Here is a 22,112-nt window from a genome sequence, read left to right on the forward strand (position 1 = left end):
CGCCCCGCTGGAAGGGGACGAGGGCTGCCCCTGTTCCTTGGGGGGGAGTGCGGGATGCTCGCGGTGGGGGGTCCGGCGGGAAGGGGACGGGGGCCATGGGGTGGTGCCGCCTGCCTCCCTCGGGCAGGGGGGGCTGAGGGGGAGGTGTCGGCTGCGCCTTGCCAGTTGGGATTTGATAGGGGCGGTAGGAGACACGTCTCCTGTTTCTAATAAAGGAATCGGCTTTTATTGAAGGATAAATGCAGAGAACCAAAGTCGTGTGGGCTGCAGCCGCCGAGCTTCGTTAGCTGCCGATGTGACTGTGAAGATAAAACGCTCCACAATAACTCGAGCGCGAACAGCGCCGAGGATGGGGACGCGCATTCCCCGATGGCCTTGGCCTCCCGGCCCCCTCGGCCCCGGCCCGGCGGCGGAAGGTGCCCGGGGAGCCTCAGACCGTGTTAACGGCTCGGCCTTGGGACTTGGCCAAGTTTCTCTGACTTAGGGGAACTCTGGGGATGAGTAATCGCGCCAGGCTAGGGTTGCTGAGGGAGTTTTTTTTTTCGCTCGCTCGCTCTCTCGCTCTCTTCTTTTTTCCCCTTGTCATCAGCTGCTGACCCACTCACTTCGAGAGCGCGGCACCGACGGGTTTCTGAGAACGGCGGCAGGAGGAGATGGGAGGTGTGGCGAGCCTGGGGAAGCCCCCCCACCGTCTTGGCTCTCCGCCGAGCCCCCCCTGCTCCGCTCGGGCCCCGAGCACGCTGGGGCAGCGCGGGGTCGCTGCTATCACGTTTCCCGTGCGGTGCCCTCGATGTGTCTTTGCCGGGGGACAAGGGGACACACACGCACACCCCCACTCCACACACACCTCGCTGCCTCGCGTGGAGGTTTCCCAGGGCAGCGAGGACGCGGCGCTGCCGCTCCTTGCCCTCGGGAAGGGGTCGGGAAGCCTTTTCTACTCGACATCTCCATTTATCGCAAGTGGCGACGGCTCGAGGACGGGAGGGGGAAACTCCGGGCCCAGGGGGAGGCCCGCGGGAAGCAGCGCGTAACCCCGGCCGTGGCAGGCGGAACAGCGCCCGCATCCTGCCCGCGGGGCCTTGCCCGGTGCCGCAGAGGGCAGGGCCACCGGGCACCGGGCAGCCTGCCCGCACCGGCCTCCGCCTGTGCCCGCCGGGCAGCGGGGCGCGGGGGCGGCCCGGAGTCGGAACCGACTCGACGCCGAGCACGGCCCGCCCAGCCCACGGCGGAGCCCGCAGCTCGGGGGAGTGTCGCCGTCGGGGGTGCTGCGGGGAAGCGAACCGGGCCAGGCTGCCCGGCTCTCTGGGCGGCGCGGGGCTTTCCCAGCGAGGGGCCGGGTCCCCCGCCTGCCACGGGGACAGCCAGCGGGCACGGCCGGGAGCGGCGGGGAGCCACTAATCTCGGCGCCTGCCGGGTTTCGGTCCTCTGATTACCTGCGTGATTTGGCTTCCGAGAGGCGCTCCGTGAAGCGGCTGCTGCCCTTGTTTGGGTACCGTGATGGCGTGGGGGGGGCGCGGGGGAACGACGATGTAGAGGGATGAAGTGAGGACGGGGTTTTAAATGGCACTCGTGAACGGAAAATACTTTTATTTTCCCTTGGATTTTTGAAGCTGTTTTCGAAATGAACATTTTCCGAGATAAGAGGTGACCGATCAGAATCGCTGGGGGGAGGTTGTAAGCAGACGTTTTGCCCCAGCTTACTGTTATCTTATCTTTCACACTTGCAGGGCGAAAAAGTGGCTTATCTTTATACCCACCCCCCTCTCGCCTTAATTGCTAAAAACACTGTGAAGTGTTAAGTACAGGACTAAAGAATCTCTCCGCGTGTCTGCCATGCGAGTGAAGGGGCGGGAGAGAGGAGGGTGTCCGATTTTAAAAATTAGGGGCTTTTCTCTGGAAAGGTACACACATGCACGCACCGAGAGCCCCTCCCTGCCTCCGCTCTGCTGCTGCTTTGATGTTGCAGGCTCTCATTTCATATGTATGCACCCCAACGAGCTACTCGCCGCTGCCGGGCTTCCAGCCGGGGCGCAAATCCCGCTCGGCAGCCCGGGGGCCGCGCCGCGGGGCGCGGGCGCGGAGGGCGGCGGAGGCCTCCGCTGTCACCTCTGGGGCGGAGTGAATAACCCCAGTGTTTATGAACCCGGGCTCGGAATTGGTATTCAGCGCCGAGCCACCGTCTCCTCGCTTTCTCTCCCCACCCCCTTCGAAACAAAACACAACACAAAAACAAAACCAGAAGGAGGACGGAGGTGATTCATCGACTGTATCCAATTATTAACATACAAGCTGTAGTCTGCACAAACACACCTTCAAACCATGGCGGTTCCCCCGGCCGCCGTATTATGTTTAAACTCGGGAGCACGGTGGCTTCTGTTCCTCCGCCAAGTCACCGCTCGCTACCGCTCCTCCCCGGGCCGCCGGGGGACGGGGACGGGCCGCAGCCCGCGCCTCCCGGGGCTCAGGGACCCCCACCGCGAAAAGGGCTTGTAGCCTCCAGCTCCCGCGCATCGCCTTCAAAGGCGAAGGCTCAACCTCGTCCGCGTCGCTTTCCGCCGGGCCGGGGTTTTGTCTGGCTCCCGTTCCCGTTCGCCCCCCGAGCCCCACCGCTGCTCCCGCTGGGCCGGGGGGAGGCGAGCAGAGCCACAACCTCGCCGCCGCTATTTTTGCTCCTCTCCAGACTTGTGCGGCGCACGCCCCCTCCCCTGCAGGGCCTTGCCTAGCGGCTGCATCTCTCCGCTCCCAGGAGCGGCCGGGACCGCCCGCCTTTCACCTCCGCCTGCCCCACCGGCCCCAGCGCCGGCCCGGCCCGGCCCCGCGCCCGGGGCAGCGCCCGCAGCAGCCCGAGGGGACAGGGCGGGGGCGGGGGACACGCACACGGGCGCGCCGCAAGCAGACAAAATGGCCGTGGTATGCAAGTGGGAGAGGTGGAGGGGGCAGCTCGCAGCCAGCCTGCCCTCCCCTTGCAGCTGGGCTGCCGCCCGCCTTCCCCAGAGCGGGGCCGGGCCGCGCACCGAGCCCCGGTGGGCTCGGCGCTGCGAGCTCCGAGCTCGGCCCGGGCCCGGCGAGAGCTTCCCCCGGCCGCGGCGCGGCAGGCCGAGCTCCCCGGCTGGGGGCAGGCGATGGAGCACAGCGAGTGTTTGTCTGCCTGGCCCTGCCGGGCTGTCCCCTCCGGGGACCGGACGATCGCGGGCATCTCCGCTGTTCCGTGGAGCGGGGACGGGGTGCGGAGCGAAGCAAACGCAACCGGAGCGATTTGTCATTCGCCTTTGTAAGAAAGATAGCGGCGCTTAGTCCGTGAACCGAGCGCATTTCGGGCTCTTCTGGAAAGAAAATTAATGGATCTCCTGTCAACGGAGTAGCCCTGAACTACGAAGTAAAATTATAGTACTTTTGCTATGCAAAACCCTTTTGATTGCACGGGGAGTTTGCATGGCGGTGTTACAATGTGCTGACGCCGTGTCAGGTCTGAAAGCGCTGCAGACCCTGTATAACGCCAATTGAGGCTTGTCTTGTTTTGTTATTCAGATTTCTACACTTCCATTAAAAACAGCCTTACAATAACCAATGATAAAGGTCTGATTTAAGACACACTCAACCAGGGCAATTCAGAGCTTAGGACAGTGATCTGTTATTTATAGGCTTTTCCTAGCACTCATCACCAGGCTGTCTGAGCACCTCGCTCGCATTAATTCATTTTACCTTCGCAGCGCCCATCTCCCCTCTGCCTCATTTCCCGTGCCCGCAGGACTGGCGTGCTCCGGTTGCTGTTTGGTGAGCAGGGCAGCGGGCCGTGGAAGGGCCAGGGCCCGGCCTCGCCGCTCCTGCGCTTTAACCCTCAACTTTCTGAGGTGCGCGGGCCGGGGGCGCGGGGAAGCTTCCAATTAGAGGCGGCGCTGGAGGTAAATGAGAGCCGGCATAAAGCCATCCCACTTGGAAGCCTCCTGCGAGAAGCCTATTCTGCCATTAACAATGGATTTGTCTTTACGAGGAGGTTAAGTACTTAGCATTATCGGAGCAGCCGTTTCTGCGAGCGCATCCTCGCCCCGCTCCTCGGCGGCCGCAGCAGCAGCGCCAGAGCGGAGCCCCCCTCCCCTCCCGGGGAGAGAGCAGTGTGCAGCGGCCTGACCCGGGGGTCAGCTCCCTCCGGGGCGTGTGGGAGGGGGGGAGGCCGCCCGGTAATCCGCAAGGCAAGAGCATGCTTTGAATTTTCCGGGGTTAGCTCGGCGGTGCCCGGCGGAGCCGCGCTGGGGAAGGCGGCGGGGCGCGCAGCCGGCCGGGGCAGGCCGCGGCAGGAGCGAACTGAAGCCCCAATGTCCTCGCCGGGAGCCGCCAGCCTCCCGCTGCAAAGCTCGGGGACCCAGGGAACAAAAAAGGCACAGAGGCGAACAAGCGTGGGTCTGTTCCTCCCCGCCACGAAGGAAGCTGCGTTCACAAAGAAAGTTTACGGTTAAAAATAAAAGCGGAGCAAGTTTACCCCGAGATAACTTTTAAGTCATTAGCGAAAAACGAAAAAAAAAACCCCAACCACCCGTGCCCCAAGCATCCAGCCCCACGCTGTAGGCACACAGTTGTGATCCGGACTTCGCAGCCAGGGGGAAGGGAAGGGGGCGACTTTTGTGATGCAAGTGCGGGCCGCCGGCACCGCAGATCCAGACCTGTGGGGAGAGACAAAGCCCAGATCAATGAAGCCGGGAAGCTGCGGCCACCTCGCCAGGAAACGCGCTAGTTCTGCTTTCATATAGAAAGAAGCAATTTTAATGAGGTTTTCCTAGGAAAAGGAAAAAAAAAAATCCAGCAGAGGCCTCCCCTCCAGCTGTGTGCCTGTAACTCACGTGTGTTCAATCTAATAACTTTTAATGTCTAGCCCTAAAACATCTTTATAAAAAATAGCTTTACAGCGTAATAGGCCAGGTGTCCTTCTGCTTGTTATGGGAGATTAAAAAAACGTGTGGGAGCCCTTTCAGATGCGTGGCCCGCCGCACCGGGATCAAACCCGGCTGCTGCTCGGGGCAGTGCTCCCCGCCGGCCAGCACGGTGGGACCGCTGCCCGTTCCCCATGCTCGGCGGCTTCCAGGGCTCCCCTGCGAGGAAGCGGCGCGGTGCGGCTGCCGTTTCGGGTTTCAGATGGTGGATATTTCACTTCTGCTTTGAGACGGGCGAGTTTTTTTTAAGAGACGCAGTGAAACTCCACAGCCCGTGATGGCAGTTTCATGAAATGCCAACCCTCTGGCCATGACCCGCTGCGTGTGTGTATGTGTGGCGTGTGTGTGCTTTTCTCTGAACTCTGTGTCCTTTCCGCGTGCATTGGGCGACCCCACTTATTTTTTATTTTTCTTTTTCTTTTTCCCCAGACGTGGTATATCTTCTCTATTAAACCCTTCTGGATTTGGGAGAGGGGGGAGCTTTAGTAGGGACAACTTCGGAGAACTCTCATTTTTCCGCCTTCAGAGATAAGCAGCGGCGCAGAGCATGCAGGCAGCCCCGGCCGTCCTGCTCCGCCGTTGAATTCCCATCGCCCTCGGTGAGGGAAGCATTTGCAGCTCATAGCGTCTCTTCAGCCTTTTCGCGCAGGGTCCTGAACGAAGCGATTAAAAATCCCCCCTGGGGCAAACTGTCCGCGTTAATCGCCTGGCGTTTGGCTGGCAGTCGCTCCCACACGGAGCGGCGGCGAGAAGGGCTCGGTGCGGCGCCGGCGGCGCTGAGGTGGCAGAACTCCCGCTTCCCGGGAAGGCGCCGGGAGGTGCGGGGGAGCGGAGGGGCCGGGAGCCCGCCTGGCCCTGAGGCCGGGGCCGCCCCGGGAGCTTCCACGCCGCGGGCTCTGCGGGACCAAACCTGGGAGTATCAGCGGGGATGGGCGTTATGAACGTGAAATTTACGAGTCGAGCTCGCCGAGCCAAAAGTTGCCTTGCCAAAGTAAATAGATGCAGCCGATAACTACCAGCCCGGAGATTAAAGGGCTCCACGATCCGGGCAGAAATCTTAAAGCAGCCCTAAGAAATGCCAGCGAGGGAAACGGCGCTTCAGTCGTGACCCCACCCCGGGTTGCCACACTGCTCACACCGGGTAAAAAGCGCGTTAAGGGCTGCCAAAGCCGGATCAGGCGAAAACGCGCTTTAATAAGGTCCCCCTCGGCCCCCCCGCCCCCCGCAATGCAGACGTTGACAAACGAGTGGCTTTTTTCCCATCCCAATTCAGAGCTCGGAGAAGCGGACCGGGGGGAAGCGCGGAAATCAGCGCGGCCGAGCCGCGGACCACGCGAAGTTGGGGGCGCGGGTGGGACCCAGAGAGGGGCCCCGGCGTCGGGGGGCGACACAGCCCCCTCGGGTTGTGAGAGGCTGCGGCCGAAAGGGTCCGCTCGTGGCATGACCCCTGCGGGGGGTTACGACGGCTGCGAGCCCTCGGCAGGTCCTGGGGGAGCGGGGATGCCTTTGCGCGACGGGGGAAACCCGGAGCCGGCGGGTGTGACTGTGGGCGCGGGTTGCATCGCCGCGGGGTGTTCCAGGCGCCGCTGGGATCACGGGGGAAGCGGGGTGGGGGGGCCNNNNGGGCGAGCGGGGTGGCGGGGGGTGGCAGCGCGGCGCGACCCGCCGCGGAGGCTCGCAGCGATGTCTGGCAGCGCCGCCGCCGCCGGGGTTTTGACAGCTTGGCGGAGCGGAGTGAACGGAGCTTTATGGTAATTGCGGTTCTCCACTGGCCTTCTGGGTAGCGAGAGAGGGGAGTATCGGCGGGGCGGGGGGGGGCGGCTTTCCCCTCCTGCCTGCCGGGGAGCGCGGGAGCGCGGAGTCCCCCCCCGGGGCGCCGCAGCTTGGCAGCGACCTGTGCCAGCCGGGGGGAGCGAGCGGGGCGAGGGGCTGGCGGCGCGGCGAGGGGGGGCAAATCAATTAGTCAGGGCAAGGGGGGGAGCGGGCGAGCGGCCGGGCGAGCCCTGCCTGAGCAGGGAAACGCAGCCAGGGGAGGGGGAAACTTGCTGAGGGAAAAAGCGGTGGCGGCGCTGCTGCCGCTGCTGCTGCTGCTGGCGGCGGCTCCCTCGGTGCAGCGCCTGCCCGGGGGGAGGGGAAGGGAGGGGAGGCGACGGCTGGAGGAGGAGGAGGAGGAGGAGGAGGGAGAGAGGGAGGGGGGATGCGAGGGGAGCGCAGCGTGCAGCAGACGGAGCCCGGTCTCCCAGCGGCAAGGTGAGGAAGAGCGGCTTTCCCGGCGGACTAAAGAGGGGAGGGGGGGGGAGAGGAAGAAAAAGAGAGAGAGAGAGGAGGAGAAGAGGAGGAGGAGGAGAATTAAATCCCCAGCCACACACACACAAAGCCGCGGCGGCCAGGGCACGGGAGACGGCGGCGCGGGCGAGATGTGGGGAGCGCCGCGCTCGCCAGCGCAGGAACTTCGCCCGGAGCAAGCCAGCAACATGGCGCTGCCAAACCAGAGCCGGCAGCCGGAATGAGCATCGCGGGCTGCCGCTCCCACTCCCGCTGCTGAGCCCAGTCGAGCCGAGGAGCAAAGCCCTTCCCGCGGGCACCTGCCCCGTCGGCGCAGAGGGCGGCCACGCTCCCGCTCCCCGCAGCTCCCTGGTCTTTCCCCTTCCCCGACCCGCCCGCGCTGGGGCAAGCCGCGACACACGCACCCACGGAGAGGGGGAGTCGGATCGTGAAACTTTTCTCGCCTCTTCTAACCACCCCCGACGGGGCTGCCCTTCAGGGAGAGCAGCAGGGCCAGCCGACGGTGTGGGGACCCGTGTCTCGGACCGCGCACGCCGCAGCCCCGCGGCGCGGCAGGAAGGTCAGTGTCGCGCTCCGCGAACAGCTCCCGTGCGGAAGCGCCGCCGCCGAGTCCCGCGGTGACGGCGCGGTTGCGGGGCTCCCCTCGGCCGGCCGCGGGGAAGGCAGAGCGGCGGCGTGGCGGAAAGTTACGGCGCGGGGCAGCGGGGCTCGGGCGGGAGTGGCGGGCGGGCGGCGGCGGGGGCAGGAGGGTCTAGCGGAGCGCCTCCGGGGCTGCGGTGTCGGAGGGGAAGTTTGGAGGCAGTTGCTTGTGAAGATGCCTGTTCGGGGCAGCGGAGGCGGGGGGAAGCACCCGATCGCGTTCTCGGCTCCGGTGCGCCCGTGTGGGGAGTGGTGGCGGTGTTCCCGTCGTCTTGCACTTTGTGACTGGGAAGGCGCCGGAGCAGCGGCGTTACGGAGGCTCCCGTGGGACGGGGTGAGCGAGGAGCGGCGCTGCCGGCTCGCGGAGCGGGGAGAGCTCCCGCGCCGGGCGGGCCGGGCTCCGCGCTCCCCGCCCGGAGCAACGCGCGGTCAGAGCCCGCTGCCGGCTGCCTTGCTCCCGCCGGGAGAGCCCGCTGCCGGCTGCCTTGCTCCCGCCGGGAGAGCCCGCTGCCGGCTGCCTTGCTCCCGCCGGGAGAGCCCGCTGCCGGCTGCCTTCTCCCCGCCGGGAGAGCCCGAGGCGCTGCTCCCCCCTGTCCCTCCGCCCCGGCGGGGCGGGCGCCGCGGCGCACGTGGGACGGGGCGGCCCGGGGCTTTCCCGTGCGCGGAGCTGTGCTGGCGTGAGGTCCGGCGTGACACGGAAGTTTAGACAGCCCGAAAATGTAGTTTGGAGTTGGGAGAGCGAGCCGGAGGGAGGCTCGGGGCTTGCCATCAATGGGGCAGCCGGAGGGGGACGGCCAGGCGGGGAGGCAGCGGAGGCTGCTTTGTGAAGGCAGGGCCAAGTGGGGCGGCTCTGCGCAGCATATGAGGCATGCATTTGATGTTCGCGGAGCGAGTCCGGGGGCGAGGGCTGCGCAGCGTTCACGTTCCTCTTTCTTTCTCGATGTGTGTATGTTGGGTGGTTTGTTTGTTAAAATTTTGTTGTTGGGTGTTTTTTTTTTTTCTTTCCCCTTCCTCCTTCCTCCCTCCCTCCCTCTCATTTCCGCGATGTCTGTCGGATCCCGGGTTTGGCGATCGCAGAGGGGGCGAGGGGAAGGCGAAGAGCACCTCCCCCATTTACCCCAACAAGAAAAAAAAAGCCCCGACCATAGCGAGCGGTGTAAAACTGACAAAGTGTGGGGACTGACTTTAATGGTATCGCCTCGGAGCTCCTCGCAGCATTAATTCCCACTAATGAATCTTTTCCAGAAACTCCGTTCATTGCTTTCATCTGCTCTTTAGAGCCCGCAGCTTTTGTATTCGTGTTTGCATTAAAAGGGGGGGGGGCAGGGGGGAGCCAAATCCGCACCACGTAGCCAAGCCCGGATTTTCCAAAGGTTTCTATTAACTTTTTTTTTTTTTCCCCCGCCCCCTCCCCGTGGCCCTACCGCGGGGGGCGGCCGGGAAGAGCAATGCCCCGCCAGAGCCACTTGGGAACAAAGCTGGGGGCGAGAGCGGGCGGGCGGTGCGGGGTCCGGTGCCCCGGGCACCCCGCAGCCCCCGCCGGTGACTCCGCCGCTCCCGGGTCACCGCCGCCCGCGCTGCTCCCGCAGCTCCGTGCGCGCCGCTGCCCGCCCGGACCGGCGTTCCGCTTCCTCCTCGCCGACTTTCCCGAGGTGCTGAGGCTTGCCTGTCTGTCTGGAGCCCGGTGCTGTCGCCCTTGCGACACACCGATTCATTTCCTTTCGGTTCTGCTGTTGGAGCCGCTGGGTGGTTTTTTTGTTTTTTTGTTTTTTTTCCCCTTCCCGAGAGGTAGCCAGCGCAGCGCTCACCCTAATTGCTTTTAGGAGGATTAGGAGCAAATTCCTCCTCCCCCAGCGCCCCCCCCGCCGCCTCTTCCCTCCCCGCCCCCCCCGCCGGGTTGCCTTCGCACGCCGGGGTTGCAGTTTATCCCTGGTGCAGTTCTTTGAATTGCTGTCACAAATAGGTGACTCAGAGTTAATTAGGAAGTATGCACCGGATCAATGGGCTGCACAGCTCATTAGTTATTCCCCAGCCTTTTGCAGCGTTGGACCTCCGGCTCCTCGCCCCGTATACCTCTTTAATACGCAACCTGGAGGGCTGGCAGGGCCCGGGGAGTACTTCGGGTGAGGGGGGCCGGGTGCGAAGGGGCGTGATGAATACGGACATTGAAGCTTCCAGGATGGGAGGTTGCATGTGGACGAGTGACCGGGACCCCTACTGCTCCCCCCGGTCATTCCTGCCCCCGCTATCAAACCTGCCGTCCCTCACGGGCGTGGTGGGCCCTCGCCCGCCCCGAGATCGGAGGGACGAGCCCGGAATGTTACCAAAAACAAACAGACACACACACAAAAAAAAAAAAAGAAAAAAAAAAGTGTGTGTGTTTATTGGAGCGTACGTTGCGAGAGCAGACAAAATCTCATTTGTCAGGCATGAAGGTGGGCTGTGTGGAAGGCTATAAATATACCGGGGAGGATTGTATCGCGGTCACTTTTCTGTTCTTCGCCATTTCTAAGGTGAGTGGCGGAGGCTGAGGGACCGGGCAGGGGCTTCTCCTGGTATTGTTTGTCCGTCTGTGATAGATCGGTCTAGACAGCCGCTCAGGCTCCCTGCGAGCTCAGGAACCGGAGCCTGAAAGGGAGAGTGGGGGAGACGGAAAAGGTCACCGCGATATTTTTTCTTTTTTTTTCCTCCCTCTTTTCTTCCTTCCTTTTTTTTTTTTTTTTTTTTTTGTGTGTTGGTGGTGATGGTTGTTAACCCTTCACGCCGGAGCGTATCGGGGCTGGCTATCCCGGCCTGGAAAGATGCGGCAGCGATCGCAGGGATGATGTCGGAGCGGGGGGGGGACGGGGTAGCGCGCCTCCGGCCCCGGCACTGCCCCGTCCATCTAATGGCTTTACACGAGATGTTTCCCACAACAGGAAAAGAGTTCACGAGGCGAGTGCCAGATGATTTCGTTCCCAGGAGTTTCCTCTCTGGAAACTCCGAGGAGCTCTTGGAGCCGGAGTCAGGCCAGCCACAGGGCCGGGGCAGCCGCCGCAGCCCCTCGGGCTCGGGGCTGCCGGGGTGTCCCCGGGGCTCTCCGCCCCTCCTAGCCCTGCCCTGCCCCCCTCTTCCCGCGGGCCGCGGTGGAAATCCCGAGATGGAGGGGAGCGAGTTTCCGTGGCCGCCTTCGGGTTCCGTCAACTTCTCTCCCAGCAGCTCGGCGCCCTTGGCCCCGCGGGGCCGCATCTGTGCTCACAGCCCTGGGCTCGTGTCTGGGCAGCAGGAGCCGGGTGTTTGGGAGTGCCTCGGGGTGCTCGGGAGCCCACGGGAGCGAACACACCTCGTGGAACGCCAGGGCAGGCGGAGAGCGGGGTCTGCCTTGCAGCTCGGGTGGGTCGGGGGTTGTTTGCAGCTCCTCCGAGCGTGTGTGCTTCCTTTTGTTGCTTGAGACGTCCTCGGTGGATGAGATGCGATCCTGGCGTGCAAGCCTGGGCGGTACAGATTAAAAGCAGTTAAGGCTTTAGAGCGATAGATAAAAGCTGGTTTTGTTGGATTCGCCTGCAGCGCAGACCATTCCCATCCCTCTTTGTCTGAGCCCTGGTTCCGGGCGCTACAGCCTTATTGGAAATGCTCCCGAGCAGTCCACGCAGCCAGGGCAGCAGGCAGCTCAGCGCTTATTTACACGTCACATCTAAATACATCTCTAATTAGATAGAAGCAGCGCCGGAAATGGCAGATTTGTTGCATATCTAATACAGACCAGTGCAAACAGACTCAGCAGGGTTTCCCTCTCTTCTCCCCCCACAAAAAACCCCCGCACCACCAAGACCAAGCCAGTAATCTGAGAGCAAGCAGAAATGACTTCTCCCATTTGGGTGCGTTATGAACCACATTGGCGAATGTCTCTAATATTTAAAGCAATACTTGGGATGTGTGAGCTGAATGCCCAAATATGGACTGGGTCTTGAAACAATACTGGTGCCTTGGCTTTATTCCTGTGCTGGTGGACAATCCAGGCTCCGTGTCACACGCTGTATTTGCCTTTACCAGAATGTGCCAAGAGCTGTAGCTTCTCAGGCAGTTCAAAATTGTCATTCCTCTTCCCTCCTCTTCCTTCACCCCGTGGTAATACACTTTTTTGGAGACTGATGAGGAAGCCAAGGTCCCCTAACAGTGACTGAGCTGCAGGGGTGCCTGTACAAAGCAAACTTTCTGAATCTGTGCAGCTGCGAGAGTGCACAAAGTTGTTGACATGTTTTCATGTCTCCGTTTGTGGAGAAAATGGACCCAGGTCACCACGGCCCAAAATAAAGAGTGCTGCACATACCAGAGTAGTTTTGGCAATGTGTGGCTGTCGTTTACAAGGTCTCTCAACTTTGACCGATGAGTGGCCCCTGCAAAGACAGGCAGAAGGCCTGCTGCAGTTCAGGCCGTAGCTAAGCAGCCACGTTGCCCTCAGATTAAATATGGCTTGGAGTAATTCAGTGCTTAGTGTGGAGGACAAGTGATCTCCAATTTCTGCGTGCCTCGACAGAGGTCTGTGCTCTTGCTGGGACCCTGCAGCGTAGTTGGGATGCACAGGTGATGTGCGATGCGCTGTCTTTCCCCCGAACGCCGCAATACATCACATTTTAGTGTGGGCTTAAAGCAGCATGAAGCCAAGTTTAATACTTCCTCCTTAGGCTGGTGTTGCTTTAGGAATAATTGATGGCTAGAGCGGGCCTGCTCCCCTCTTTCTGGGCTTTGCAGTAGCACGGAGAGCCGGGCTCAGCCCTGTGAGATGCTCGAGCAGCGCTGGCTGCAGGGCTGTGCGTGCCGGAGGGAGCGCCGAGGCCCGGGCTGCAGGCAGGGGGAGTTCCCCTGGCTGTGAGCAGATCCCGTTAATCCTCTGGCCTTTCAGGGAACCGGCTTACAGCAGTCGCTGCTCCCGAGCGACCTTTCCCTCCGAGCTGACCTGCTCGGGTCCCCGGGCTGCGGCGGCAGGGCGGTCTCTGCCAGGAGAGCGCATCCTGCGCCGGGTTTCTGCGGGGCAGGATGCCAGCGCTCCGGCAGAATGAGGTGGGGACGGAAAGGAGGAGGCCAAGAACTCCTTGCAAATGTGGCTTTAGGAAAGTTCTGCTGCTTTCCAGCAGGGAATTCATTTTTCCTTGTTTGCTGGACAGCAGTTCTTGGCTGAGGGGAGATTTTTTTCCCCTCCTCTCTTCCGCTGCTGGAAAAGTTATTGAGTGAGAGCATCCCTCTGTACCTGCCTGCCTGTTTTCCAGAATTGTTGTCTGCATTATTTGAGACTCTTCCTTCACTCTTTGCACCCCAAAACTACCTCATGAGCTGATAGATTCCGTGCCATGTGATTAAACATGCAAGGAAGTCTTCTTGGAGAAGATCCTGACAGCATGAAATATAATTTGTGATCTGAAAGACAGTTTCCAGTATAATCTCATTATGCACCACAGACTCCCGGTGTTATTTTGTAGAAGGCGGACAATGATCAATTTACATTGACCTAGGGCTGGGTGAGCTTTTAGATGGTAATTGCCATATTGATTTGCATGCAAAAAGAAGACCTGCTAAAATTAAAGACCGGAAGCTAAATTAAACTAAATTTATTGTCTAGGTGCAAACTAAAAGACTTGTTAAAGTCTAGGATAGACTTGGAAAGCTATGAAATTGAGAGAAACATGATTCTCACCCTGATAACTCTGTAAAATGAATCTACATGATGGGACAAGGGGCTGCAAAGCACCCATTGTGAGTGGAGGCACACAAGCCAGGGCTGTTCCGTGTAAGCCGTGGCTCCCTAAACAATCAGAGAATAAAATATCTCCTCTGTCCAATGAAAATCTCGGTCTGAATGTTGGGATTGTCGTGCTAAGGAAAACAAAGCTTTATTTGGATAAGACAATTAAAGTGGAAAGCGCAGAATCCACCAGCCACACTGGGAACAGCTCGTATAAAGAGCTGTGTGTGTTCAGAGAAGCACAAGGGAAAGGGGAGGCTCGGGGCTGTGCTCAGTGGCCGAGCAGACCAGGAAAGCCTGTCGTTGTGCTTCCTCTGCCTGCTTCTTGGCCAGGAGGGCTGGGAGTGCTCCCAGCCTTGGTGCTCTCCTTTCCGTGGCTCCTGCTGCCCTTGGAGTCATCTCCCACATCCAGGAGCTGCAGTGGCTTGGCTCCTTCCCCGTGCACCTCTAGATAGCCCACGGTGGGTTGCAGTCTGCCAGCTCATTCTTACTCACAGCGTGGTTTGCTTTTCGTTTTCAGCTGGAGCAGCTCTTGGTCTTACCCTGGTACCTCACCTGGGGGCCATGTATGCCTTTCAGTATTTGCATATTACAAAACATTTGGGCCTGTATGCTCAGTTATAAAAGTGAGAATTCCACATTCTATTGGAGTAGCTGGCGCTTGGCACAGTTGATAGCAGAGGGAAGTACACTTGTACTTGCACAGAGAGCAGACTGCACGCTTGGGGCAGCCTGATGGGTGTCCTTGTCCCTGTGTGAGCAGGTGCCTGTCCCTCACCCACCGCTGTGTTTCCCCCGTGTTCCCCTGGGGTGGGGTGGCATTGCATCTGGGAGTCTCCTGGAGGGCTGAGAGAGCTTTGTGGGGCTGCTTTAGTCATGGTTTGAGTATGGCATTTGTGTATGGTGACAGCTAGGGACAGAGAAGTGAAATCAAAGCTGGAGGGGCGTATTCTCAGCTCTCCTTGAAATTCACAGAGAACTTGTTAATGGCACAAGAAGGGATGGGCTGGGCTCCTCTTTCTAAGTGCAAATTCCCTCCCTGAGCCAAACTTTCTCCATGTGAAAGCTCCTGGCTATGGAGAGATCCTACAGGGATCTCTGATCCTCGGGCAATCCCCTTTGCTCCCACGCCCTGGTGTGCTGGGTTGTGCTTTAAGCTTCTCCGACTTGCCCACAGCAGTAGGAGGCTGAGCTGGGTGTCGAGGAAAGCCCTTCCCACAGGCTGCAGTCCCCTAGGCTCACCTTGCTCTGGCCTGGCCGTGCTCCTCCGTGCAGTGTTTTCCTTTCCTCCCGTTCCAGTAGTCAAGCACAAAGTGGATTAGCAAAGCCCCGTGCAGAATTAAGCAGCCCGGTGTGAAGTTATGCGGAGCTCCGAGGACTGGCCTGCCTTCCCCTGCAGAGCTCCTGTGCTGTGCCATGCCGTGCCGTGCCAGGGCAGCCCAGGAGCAGCGCGCAGGGGTGGATGCCTCGATGGGTCTCCAGGCCTCGCTGGGCGAGGAGAGAAATACCTCTGGCTAAAGTTGGGAGCAGCAGGGGAAGCTGGAGCAGCACTTTGGCAAGCAGGAAGTGATCTCCCAGGGTAAAGGTTTTAATGGAAGTGTAACCTGGCATTGCACAAAACGCCGTCCCAGGGCGGGTGCTGCCAGCTGGGAGGATGCAGGGCTGGAGGAGATGCGTGGGAGGCTGTGCCCTGCGGTGCCAGGGGCGCCCACAGCGAGCCCTGTGTGCGGAGCTGGAGGCGGCTGTGGCAGGGCCTGCCCCGAGCAGGTGGCTGAAGGTTGTCTTATTTTAGCTACAGAAGTATCTCTCTAGATCCATTACTGCGAGATCTCGTTTGCAATAAACTATATTGGCTCCCCTCTTTATACAAATTGCTGGTATGAAAGAAAACCCAGCCTATATGCATGGAGGCAGGCATGAGCTAGTGAGATCAGGTTTCCTACTGAGCTCCCAGAGGAGAAGTCAGCATTTGATTGAAGCTACACTTGGTTCTTGGTTCCCAGGGGACAGCAGCCCTGAAACACGAGAGCCCTCCCTCCTTTTTTCCCCCCTTCTCTCTCTTCTTCCTCTAAAAGCCTTTGTGCTGAAAGAGCCTCAGTAGGCACGAATCGCCTGTCTCTCACAAGACTGTGTTGCAGCCTTTGCTGACATTGTTCTGTTAGCAGTGGTTTTTACCAGGCCAGCAGATTTCTAGCTACGTATAGGCAGTGAATAGTCGATGATACTGACCTGTGAATGTGTACTGGTGTCTTTGGGTGGTGAATCTGATTCGGAAGTCGATTGGAGACTTACCACATCAGTGTGAAGCACCATACCTGCCGGGGTAGTACTGCCCTTTGGCAGGGTTTAGGCCAAGATGGAAACATGCTTCCAATAAAGTCAGCTATTTTTCCTTACTGGTGCCGTCTCCCAAGCTGCATATAGGTACATAGAAAGTGTTATTTGGCCTCGTAAAGAGTTTGTGCAGGACACAAATTTCAGAGAAAGTTGCTGTCTTGGTTTTCCCTTAAGAGATGTGCAACTTGGGTAATGCCAGGACTCAGAATGGCAAGGAAAGGTTTCCTCGAACAGATTTATTTTCCCCATGCTTCTTTAAAGTAAATTCCATGTCTCCTCCAACTTTGCTGCTGATGTAAAAATAAGTAAGGGCAGGGAAGGAGCTATGAGGATTTACACTCAAATTACAGCTGTGCCCAGCAAAAGGCCCTCTGAGAGAGTGCAGCGCACTCCTTTGCTTCCAGGTGGTTGTATCGTGAACGAAGCTGGACTGGTGCTTTAGGTTCTTGGCATTTTTCTTTTCTTGTTATTTGTGTTTTTCCTCCTTACGGTGGAAACGAGAAGGTGGAAGCGCGTCGCTGCCGCCCGGCTGAGCGGAGGGGCCGGTGCCGCCGCGGGTTGCGGGGTCACCGCCCCGGGCAGGGGTGGCGGAGGGGCCCCTCGGCGGGAGGTTCGCTGCCACAGCAGCTCGGACGCTGCCGTGCGAGGCGGCCGGGCAGGGATCGGGGGAAGCCCGGCTTTCCCGGGGAAGGGCTGCTCGGAGGCGCGCCGCGCCGCGGGGGCGAGCTCGCCGTGTGCCGCGGGGCGCTGCGCAGCTGCAGGCGCGGCTTTCCCCGCCACAGCGGGGTTCCCCCTCGCCTTTCCCAAAAGCTAGACCGAGAGCGGAGCTCAACTTGTGATTGTGCGGGCGTTTCGTCGGGCGTGAGTGCTGACTGGAAACCCCTCGGCGCTGCTGGGGGAGAGCCCCGCGGCGCTTGGCACCCACCGACATCGGGCTGGCGGAGCAGCACCCGCAGAGCCCCCGGGCAGCGCGGCTCCGCCCGGCCGACCTCCGGGAACAAGCACGTTTCTGGCCCCGGGGCGGGGGGAGGTGGGTAGAGGGTGTTCCTTGTTTCGAGTAAACCAGCTGCAGTGGTTGATGGTAAAGCAATGAAGGCAGACACAATGCTGCTGTTGTTGGTTTGATCTCTAACTGGGGATTGTTAGTCTGGATTTAACTCTGGCGCCCGGCCGCGCTGCCCTGCCGCCCGCCCGCCCGCAGCAAACGCCGCTGGCCGGGGAGAAGCGTTCCGCCCCCTCCCCCCGGCCCCTCTTTCCGCCTCCGCTTCATTTACGAGCGCACGGAGGCAGCCGGGGGAGCGGCCGGCTCCGTGCCCGGCCCCGGCGCTGGGAAATCCCTCCTGGCGGCAGGTTCGCGCCGGCCCCGGTGGCTTCGCGGGAGCGGTGTCCCGGTGTCTCTCTCGGCAGGAGAGGGCAGCGCGGCTGCGAGCCTCGGCCGGCCCGGGGCTGGCAGCAGTTTCCTTCACAAACACGTGTTGGCAGAGAAAGTTGCCGCTTGAGATGGCAGCGGACGACCCCTGATAACCTGGATGTGCAGGGATCCCTGGAGTAGGTCTTCAGTGAAAAAACTCCTCGTGCATAAATCTCCCGAGTGGCTATTTTCTGCTCAAAGCCTCTGCATCTAAGGCCCTCGGTTTGTCTTCTGAGAATAGGATGTCTGTTCTTGAAGTTTGCTCCAGTACCCAGAGTGATCTCCTGGCCCTTTCAGAAGAGCCTCTGGAAAGTCGAGGAAACTTGGAGAACTGGGTCCCAGCCTATATTTGTACCTGACATAATTTCGCTACCTACGAGAACCGCTGTGTTTTATATAGTAAGTGACCTCCACGTACTATTGTCTTTTTGACGGGGCGTCTCTGGGGTGGAAAGCAGGTAAGAAGGGGAGATGCTCATTTCATCCCTCACCCCCCTTTTAGTCGTTTTGGTCGATGGGTTGTCTTTATCTATTTCTCTCCAGTCAATCTGTTATGTTTTTTTTTTTTTCTGTTTTGGCCTTGACTGTCCCCTTGGTCCTTTATGGATTACACCGTGCTATTAGTGGCAAAAGTACACCAGTAGTCATTCAACAATTTTAGCATCAATTCCTATAAACTGGTGTTTTATGTGACATGTGCCATTTTTCTGCAAGAATACTGCTTGCGAAACTAGTTTCGCCTTGGAGCAAAGGCGGAAAGATAAACAAGCCTGCATAGCCAAAACACTTGCATAGCCAAAACACTGGCAATTGCTGCCTCCTTCCAAATCTTTTAAAGTCACGGAGCAATATTTTAAGGATTATGCTGCTGCCTCTGAGGAGGGAATGTCGGCGGCGTTAAAAAAAAAAAAAAGAAGCTAATGCAAATTAGAGAAAAATAATTTTCTTTCAGCGATATGCAATGTATTAGTCACTTGTTATCATGCTTAGAGGCAGACCTCATTTGCGCGTCTGCCAACTCGTTCACATCTGCTCAGAGCTGTTCAGGGCATTTTAACCTTGGCGGTGTCGTGTCGTAGTCCCACGGATCAAGAACGAGTAATTAAAGCTCTAAGCAGCAGCAAAAAATTCATAGCCGCCCATCTGCATCGCAGTTGATTCGCTGCTTTGTTCGGTGCGGAGCGCCGGGATGGGAAGGGAAGGCAGGGCCTGCACGCTGCCTCCTCTGCACCGGGGCACCGCCGCTGCCGGCAACTTTATGTCCTTTTTATTTCCTTTTTCTTTTTCTTTCTTTGTAATTTTTTGTATTTTTCACGTGGTTTAGTTTCCTTTTTTTTTTTTTACGTGGTTTGGTTTCCTTTTTTTTTTTTTTTTGCCCCCGGTGCCTTCCTCACACCGAGTCAGGCGGTGTTTGGCGCTGGCTGTGCCCACCCTGGACTGGCCTTTCCTCTGAAGGTGTGGAAGGGTGCTGGATGTGAGGTCGGGACACGTTTTGGAGGCGTTTAGTCGAGGTGCTCGTCATGCAGCTTTCGTAACCCAGGGCTCGCCAGCGCTTTCCAGAAGTGCTCGGGAAAGCGTTTCCCATTAAGGAGGAGCGTTAGCGCCATAAACCCGACATAAACTTTGGGGCGAGGCTAATTTTTATGCATTGTTTAGCAGAAACCAGGCTGTTTATTTGTTTGTTGGTGGGAGGAGGAGGGAATTTAAAAAAAAAAAAAAAGAAAAAGGAAAACCCCCCAACTTCCCAAGCACTTTTTCTTGCATGTAGCCGCCGAAGGTCCCTGGCCCTGGCGTGGCTGTGCAGACAAAGCCCTGCGGGAAGCGAGAGGCTTCCATGCTGGCCGCGCTAGGTAAGACAGAGACGGAGGCACCTAAGTTTAATGTTCGCCTGTTGTGCGCGGCCATTTGCTGCGTGAGGCGCGGAGCCGTTCCCCCCGGAGCGGGGCCTGGGGGAGCGCAGGGAGCCGCTCCCCATCCATCAGCCCCGCGAAGCTGTTGCTCCGCAAACGAGGGAACCACAGGCCCTGTCAGCCGCAGTTATGCAAAATGAAGTCGTCCGTGATCAATATCTCCCAACGTCCCCGACGGATGTGTGGGGGGGCCGCCCCCGCCCAGCGTGCCGCGGCGGCTCCGCGCCGGGGAGCGCTGTGTGCCGGGGTGGCCGGAGGGAAAGCAAGGGCGTACGGCCCATTAATCACTCCCCGCCCCGGGGGTGCGGCGGGGGCCGGGGGAAGGAAACGGGGGCCGTGCTCCGGTATTTCTGCAGGGATAACGTTGCGGAAGTGAGCGCAGGCCTTCGCCCAACTCTCGCAGGAGCGCTGGGACTTTTGTATTCAGTGTGTGGGGGGGGTTCCCCCCACCCTGCCTCCTAAGTTTTCCGAGCTATTGGGGGCAGGGGAGTGCTCGCCGGAGCCCGGCTCGTAGCGAGCCCGTGGCGCTGCGCTCTCCCAGCCTCCCGCGGACGAACAATGGGGGACGAGCGGGGGGAAGGGGCTGGCTCGGTGGTATTTTATCCTTTTTTCCCCTTCCTTCCTCCCCCCCCTTTTTTTTTTTCCTTTTCTATCCCCCTCCTGGAAAGCAAAAGCCATAGGGAATAAAGGCAACAATGAAGGGTTCCCGGGATGCCGATTAGGCGGCGGGTTAATGGGCTGGTGGGGCGCAGGCCTGCGCTTTTCCTTCCCTGCGCCGGGAATGCGGCCTTAAATTACCTGAAATGCACAATTCTGCCTGGCTCGCGGTGCGTGGGTGTGTGTGTGGGCGTGCGTGCGTGCGTGTGTGTGTGTGTCCCTCTCTCCCACTGCTGCCGCTGCTCCGCCTGCGCAGCCCGGGCTCGGCTGCTGCCTGTTGTCTCTGGCAGCGGCAGCGGAAACCTCGCTGCCGTGCGCGCGCGCGGTGTGTGTCTGTGTGTCTGTATGTGTGTGTGTGTGTCTGTGTGTGTGTGTGTGTGTCTAAAATGGCGCGGCCGGCCTGGGTCGGGAGATGCCGCGGAGGGTGGGCGACGGAAGGGAGCCCGGGCTCTCTCCGTGGGCCCCCGTCTGCGCGGGGGGCCCGGGGTTCCTGCGGCTGAGCCGGTTTGTGGCTCCCTCCTCCGCCACCGCCTCCTCCCGTAGCCTCGTTTCCCGGCACGGCCGGAGCGGCGGCAGGAATCCCCCGGCTCCCCCCGGGTGTGCCTGGGGGACTGAGGCATCGCCCGCGCCGGGGGAGGGACGGGGGGCCCCGGTGGCGGCGGTGCGGGGCTGCCCGTGCGGCGGACGGGGTCGGTGTTTCCCGCGAATCTCCGGGAAATCCTTCGTGCAGTGATGCCTCAAAGTTGGGTACCAGCCGCCCCACCTCCCCGCGCTGTGTGTGTGGGGGGGAGCCTTTGCAGCTTCTCTGTAGCACCGCCGCGGTGTGGTTCAACCGGGGGGACGATGTGAGTGCCCCCGGCATACGAATGTCCCCTAACCTCCGGGTATGGGCACCGCGGTGTGCCGAGGCAGCCTGGGCCGCCCGAGGCAGCCTTGGCCTCGAGGAGCCTGTGTGTGCCTGGGTGTCCGGGTCTTTCCCCGGGGCTCCAGGGGAAGGCAGCCAGGGTTATTTGAAGGATCGCCAGCCATTTTAACTTTCCCTCACTGGCCTCCTCCCGCTCCCCCCTCCCCAGTTCCTAGGCTTATCATTAATTGAAAACTTTTTTTTTTCCTCCCCCCTTTTGGCCGCCGCCGGCAGCTGAGAGCGATGCAATGATTCGCCTCGCAGCATATGGGAAAGGGGAACGCGGCGCTGCCGCTGCGCTCTGTGCAGGGTCCGAGGCGTGACAGGCGGCGGGGGGGACGCGGGGCCGCCGCTGCCTCGGGCCCCCCGGAGCCCCGCCGCCCTGGGGGTGTCCCCGTGGGGCCGGAGCAGGGAGGATGCCCCGCTGGCGCTCGGCAGCCCCGGGTGCCCCCGGTCGGCTCCGCCGCGCCGTGTTTACACGGCAGAAAGTCCCGGTCGCTGCTCGACACGTGACGGTGTGGGAGCCGGGGAGGGGGGGACACGGGGGACACGGGAACGATGGGGGGTGGCTGCGGCAAGAGCCTTAAAATAGTCGCCGACCCCCTCGTGGTGCCTGCACGCTGCCTAAACCGAGATGCACTACCGTCGTGCGTGGCTCTATATGTATTTTAAATCGGTTTAGCGATCTCGCTGGCGCATTGTGCTTAGCTTTATGGTTAAATGAAATGCCACACGTCCCGGGTAAAGGTCAAACTTCTTCTCTAATCCGCGGATCCGTGCGGCGGCTACTTAGTCTGCAGCTTCCTCCTCTGGTTTACAAAACGTGTCACTAGCGGTGATGTCGTGTGGAGATTGCATAAAAAAACCCCACAGTATATATTTTTTTTTATACATATATATATAAAAAGCGCAGCCAAGCCTATTCTTTTAACACTTGTCTAATATTAGATCGCTGGCTGCTGCCAGAGCTTTATACGGCGCATTGTAAACGGTGCAGCAATACGGCGTCTCTGAAGTCTCCTTTCTAGCCGTGGCACAGGTCGTTGTTCCTATAAGTCGTAAATATATAAGTCGGAGGTACAAGATAAACGAGGTACCTAAACACATTCATAAGCATCAGCCCGCATTTAAGCTTATAAATACCGTGCGAGCGCTGCCCTTTAAATCAAGCTCCAGATGAACGGGGCTGAGGGCTAATCGAAGTAGATCGCTACGAGCCCCCGATTGCTTTTCACTTCTTAGGGATTTTCACAAATCTAGAAATGATCCTTCCAGTGGCCTGGAACCGGGCGGCGACGGGGCGCGGGGGGAAAGGGGGCCCGGG

The 22,112-nt window shown here is 59.8% G+C and overlaps 2 protein-coding genes across 2 annotated transcripts in view; one reads left to right on the top strand and one right to left on the bottom strand.

Moving 5' to 3' along the window:
- Positions 1-7,138: 7,138 nt before the first annotated feature.
- Positions 7,139-22,112, top strand: part of BCOR (BCL6 corepressor) — a 63,716-nt gene continuing 48,742 nt past the window's right edge. The window contains exon 1 of the mRNA XM_039729401.1: positions 7,139-7,770. The gene's annotated coding sequence lies outside the window, so the exon portion shown is untranslated. The remainder of the gene's footprint in view (positions 7,771-22,112) is intronic.
- Positions 10,448-20,914, bottom strand: LOC120511803. The gene is made up of 3 exons (XM_039729332.1): positions 20,026-20,914; positions 11,159-11,320; positions 10,448-10,478 (listed from the first exon to the last, which is right to left on the bottom strand). Exons 1-3 carry the CDS (start codon positions 20,502-20,504, stop codon positions 10,448-10,450), a joined length of 672 nt encoding a protein of 223 aa, XP_039585266.1. The 5' UTR covers positions 20,505-20,914.

This window comes from Passer montanus, unplaced genomic scaffold, assembly GCF_014805655.1.
Source record: "Passer montanus isolate IOZ18808 unplaced genomic scaffold, ASM1480565v1 scaffold69, whole genome shotgun sequence".
Classification (NCBI taxonomy): domain Eukaryota; kingdom Metazoa; phylum Chordata; class Aves; order Passeriformes; family Passeridae; genus Passer; species Passer montanus.